Below are 4980 nucleotides of genomic sequence, written 5' to 3'. Positions count from 1 at the left end.
GTCAAGTAGAGGACCCAAATGCAGGGACGGAAGCCAAAGTGGTTTCTTGCAGATTGTATAACCAATGGTGCAACTGAAGCACAAATCCTAACATAACTCATTACAGAACACAGGAATCAGAACAAAGGATTAGAACAAAGGTCAAGGAGGGACTGTTTAATGAAGATAATCCAGCACTGAGTAACTGCAAAGGAGGAGTATAAATGACAAACAGAACAAAGAGTCGAGTAGTCAAATGATTGGGAGCAGGTGTTGACAGAAGGAGCTAGAAGGGAGCCAGGGGAAATGAGACTGGCACAAGAAGGCAACAGAGAGTATACAATAAATACATAACACAAATAAAACCAGAAAACAACTAGAATGACAAAAAATGGAAATTAAACCAGTGACCTAGAAAACACAGAAAGACATGAATCAAAGTGTAACTGAAAACTCAAAAAGAAAACTTAAACAGAACCAAAAACTGCAGAATCACAAAAAAGTGTGATGCAAAAAAAGTCATTTATAAGAACTTTAAGTTAGGAAAAGGATAAAATATTCTATGAAGTTGAAATGTTTGTTTCAACTTCATAGATAGGTCCAGTAACATCTATAACGATCAGCTTTTAATCAGGAACTAATTTTTCTGACAATAAAATCCAACAGAACATAAAGATGTCCAAAAAACAAAAACTTAAAGTCAACTGCTTATTTTAAACCTGTAACCGACCGTCTGCATCAGCAAGCTTCAGTTCTCAAGGTGGTTTCTTCTATTTTAGAAGGTCCTCTTTCTCTTCATTGGTCTGCAGCCTATGAAGCTCCTCCTCCAGCTCTGTGATTCGCTGCAGCATCTCTGTCCTCTCCTCCCGGGACCTGAGCTCTGACTGCCACTCCACCTCCATGATCTTCCTGGAACACCAGAGTTCCAGCTGAGCTGTGACAGCATCAAAGAACCGCCGAGTCACCTGCAGTTAGACCACAGCTTCATTAAGTGGCAGAGAGTCTGGCAAACGTTTTTATAGTCCTGGAACATCTGGCTCTATATTATATTATTTTGCATTCTAGAATGTGTTTTTCTAAGTTAAGCAAAACTATCTAAACAATGCATTTTAAAGTAGGAAAGTTATGTCAATCTTTTTCCTAAGCCCTGGCCATACCTATGAAGACATGTTTACCAACCGAAACTGACCAAAATTCGATGTATTTTGGGAAAATTACACTGGCAGCATAATGCTGTGGTGATGCTTTTCTTATGCAAAGAAAATTAAGCTGATAAGTGATGTCAGGAAGATGGAAGGAGTTAATGGTTTTGTCAATTTCCAGCAGGACAACACAGGACAAACTGTTAAAAAAAAAAAAAAAAAAAAGCAGGAGCTTCAATGGTTCCCAATCCTGGTTCTGAAGGCCCATCATTTTTCATGTTTTAGATATGGCTCTGCTCCAACACAGATGGATTAGACAATTATATTATTTCCTCAGCATGTCATCAACTGCTGTTGAAACTCGTTAATGACCAGTTTATTTAATTACATTTTGTGCCTGCAGGAGAACAGCAGAAATTTGCAGGACAATGGGGCATCGTGAACAGAAATAAGAACCACTGCACTAACCACAAATATGTGGATTTAAACCAAATTTATGTATTAGAACAATGTCTCAGTCAAAATGCATATTACGTTTTAATTGAGAATCTGTGGCAGGACTTGAAGCTTATATTAACAAATGAATGTCTAATATATTTTGACTGAGCTTGAGCTACAATGAACAGTGAAAATAGCAAGTAATTCAGGTTTTTAGATGGTATAAACTGGTAGTTACATGCATGCAGCTGCTCTTAAAGCTGGTTTAACAAAGCATCCAGTGATAATAATAAAAGTGAATGCCTTTCCTCCAACTTAATGTTCTAAGGACTAAAGAGTCCCAGATGACTGAGCCACAGTGAGGAGCCTAACCTCCATGGCGTGGATCTGTTTCCTCTCCTGGATCAAAGTGGGCTCTGCAGGTCGCTCCATCAGGAACTCCTGAACCATTGTGTCATCGGTGGGCCTGGAGGCCTCTTCCTGGGGGTTGGTCCTTGAATGGCCACTGGAAGGTTTCTCATTGAAAAATGAGTCAGTATTGTCATGCAGTGCTGTAGAGTTGCAGAAGGGGGCAGCAGAGACTGTGGGGAGGTCAGCTGAGGTTTCTGAGTTTAGGTTCTGATCTGCTGCTAAGGAAAAGTTTTTTCAACTCAGATATTTTTTCAGAAAACTATTGAAAACGTTTTATTTTCTGCTGTTTATCCTTACGTACCCACACACTTGTCCTTCTTCATCTCGAAGTAGGTCCTGTTCCCAATCTGCTCAGCTGATTTTGAAATATCAGAACATCTGGGTCTGAAGTTGCTTCTGGACACTGTGGGGCTGCTGTCTTCAGAAAACAGCAGAGGCACTGACTCCAGGTCAGTTTCTGCAGCAGATGGAGGCGGCAGCAGCAGGTTCTGGTACTGGATCTCAGCTGGCACTGGGATGTTCATGTACTCCAGCAGAGACAGACACCAGGTCTTCAGCTCATTTCTCAGAACAGCCTGTAGATGGAGCAAAGAGCTGCTTAACACCATCACGTCCAACAGGTTAGGTGATGGACTCAGTGATTTTACCTGGTTCCTCAGAGCTTCTGCTCGCTCCTCTGCTGCTCTCTGATCCATCCTGCATATCATGCTCCTCCTTTCAGATGCTGCTTTGTCCTGGATCAACATGTCCAACACCCTTAGCTATTCAAATAAACAATGAGGATGGATATTTACCATACCTGCAATCATTTCTTCAGACATGGATCTTGATCAATCTGATAGATGATCTGAAGCTCAGAGGCTGACCTGGTGTTTGTTATGTCGCTCCACCCTTTCCATCTGTCTTTGAAGCTCCTCCTTGACTTTCTGGATCTGCAACCTTAGCTCCTCCTCTGTGGTCTTCAGATTATCCCCCAGCTTCTTCAAGAGAGACTTACAGAGGCAGCTGCTTGCAGGAGTCTTAGAAGAAACAGATATCTACAGAATCTTCTGCTGAGGATAATATGTGTTTTCAAACTTTTCAGGATAAATGAGAATGAACCAACCTGTTGAATTCTACCTTCCCTGTCTCTGTACAGAGTGTAAAGTTGGAAGGTTTCTCCACAGCCCCAGAACTCATCTTCCTGCAATTGGTTGTGTTTCCTTGCTGAACGAAAGTCTTCTTTATCCAAATCCTGTGTGATGTCAAAGTATCGATTCAATTCAGTTCAATTCAGTTTATTTATATAGCGCCAATTCACAACACATGTCATCTCAAGGCACTTTACAGTTCAATCAGATCATACAATCAAATTGATTCAAAGTTTTCTATCTAAGGAAAACCAGCTGATTGCATTGACTCATTGATTTTGTTACTCACCATTCTCAGGGATATGCAGTAGTTAGGGTTAGAAGGCACGCTGATGTTCAGAATTTTAATAAATTGGTTTTATCTAACAGCTTAGAGTCAATTAAAAGCATAAAAGACCACAGTCTAGACTAGAATCAAAATGTGCAAGTTTTGAGCCCAGTCTTAGATCTTAAACTGAGATTTTGTAGTGTGTTAACAGGTAAATTATGCAATAATATTTATTTCAAAAGATAATTAAGGCATCTTAACAGTTGTTATCATTTGGCTAACCAAGGAGGTAGAAATTAACTTGAAAATTGACAACATTGTATTTATCATGTTTTTGCCCTTGGTTACATTTTAATTTTGTTATTTATAGAGAGTCACTGGTTATTTATGTAGCTTTAGTTTTTTTCAAAAATATTTCGTCTTTGTAAAAAATGTCTTATCATATTGTTTTACTTTGGACTAGGTATTTTTGAAAATATTCTCACAAAAAGCAACATTTCTGTTCATGCATGTAAAAAGACTCATCCATTGACGAGGTATTGGTCACTGGTTTTTATCCTTATTAGGGGACCTGTAAAAATTCAAGAAAGTAGGATACAGTGACCTTTAAGTAAATGCTTAGTTGATAATAGTCCAATCTGGTTTAAGTCCAAGTCATCTACAGTAACTCCAGTGTGAGTTGAATCCAGGTCAAATGGTTCCAGTCTGACTTAAGTATGTTTTAAATATTTTGGCTCCATTCTGAATCGTCCAAGTCATGTGACTCTAATTTCATTAGCGTTCACTTTGTAGACTAAGGTCCGCCCTCTGATTGAACCTAGTTCACATCATGACTCACCTTACCATCTGATCTGGGATCAGTTTGCTCCATCCCACAGCTGCTGTCCTGGACACAGTAAACCAGAATACAAACTGAAGCTTATCTACTATATCTGCTGCTGCTCTCCAACTTTCTGGATTCTTACTTTAGCAGGTCCTGTAGGAACTCTTAGTCTGGGTCTCTTCATCGTCTTTCTCCTCATATAACGTACCTGAAGACAGGAACATTTCCTATAGTCAGATTTTTGTTTGCTCAAGGAGAAAACTGAAATGGATTGACAAATTTGCTTTATTGCCAAGTTACTAAACCTGAGGAGTTTTGGAGAGCAGGAGAACCACATTTTTGTTCTGGTTTTCTCTGGCTTTGTCCAGAGCTGTTTTTCCTGCCTTAAGGAGGAAACATGTCAGTCAAAAAACACAACAGCTTGCAGATTCTGATATAAATTTCTCTGGATTGCTCAGAGCAGGTAGGTACTTACTTTGTTCCGGACTGTTACATCAAGACCGGCTGACAGTAAAAGTTGAACTGCTTTACTGTGGTTCAGAGATGCAGCGATGTGCAGAGCTGTGTCTCCATTCTGTAGTCAAACAAAATCAGTACCTGAGTCAGAGTCAGTGCAACATCAGAAACATGTTCGGAGTCAAGTTCAGAGACCAGAATTAGACCCAGGAAAAATGAGAGAGAGTGTTAAAAACCACAATAGGTCAGAGTACATAATATGAAAGCTGGATCTGTTGGGATCCAGAGGCTTGCCCACCAGAGGGCGCCGAGGATCCCTTCCTGATGGTTTGT

General features: G+C 39.9%; 1 protein-coding gene across 1 annotated transcript in view; it reads right to left on the bottom strand.

Annotated features, from left to right (window-relative positions):
* Nucleotides 1–586: 586 nt before the first annotated feature.
* The window catches only part of LOC107097525 (ankyrin repeat domain-containing protein 6-like), a 16304-nt gene continuing 11910 nt past the window's right edge, over nt 587–4980 (bottom strand). Inside the window, exons 7-16 of the mRNA XM_015394691.1 lie at nt 4667–4765; nt 4497–4574; nt 4334–4399; nt 4207–4254; nt 3076–3204; nt 2837–2989; nt 2618–2731; nt 2272–2545; nt 1932–2182; nt 587–944 (exon numbers count right to left, since the gene is read on the bottom strand). Of these exons, the coding sequence (XP_015250177.1) occupies nt 750–944; nt 1932–2182; nt 2272–2545; nt 2618–2731; nt 2837–2989; nt 3076–3204; nt 4207–4254; nt 4334–4399; nt 4497–4574; nt 4667–4765 (1407 nt within the window). The 3' untranslated portion in view covers nt 587–749. The remainder of the gene's footprint in view (nt 945–1931; nt 2183–2271; nt 2546–2617; nt 2732–2836; nt 2990–3075; nt 3205–4206; nt 4255–4333; nt 4400–4496; nt 4575–4666; nt 4766–4980) is intronic.

This window comes from Cyprinodon variegatus, unplaced genomic scaffold, assembly GCF_000732505.1.
Source record: "Cyprinodon variegatus isolate N-32 unplaced genomic scaffold, C_variegatus-1.0 Scaffold704, whole genome shotgun sequence".
Lineage (NCBI taxonomy): Eukaryota > Metazoa > Chordata > Actinopteri > Cyprinodontiformes > Cyprinodontidae > Cyprinodon > Cyprinodon variegatus.
Note: the sequence above shows the minus strand (reverse complement) of the source record. Positions and strands in the feature narration are given on the sequence as shown.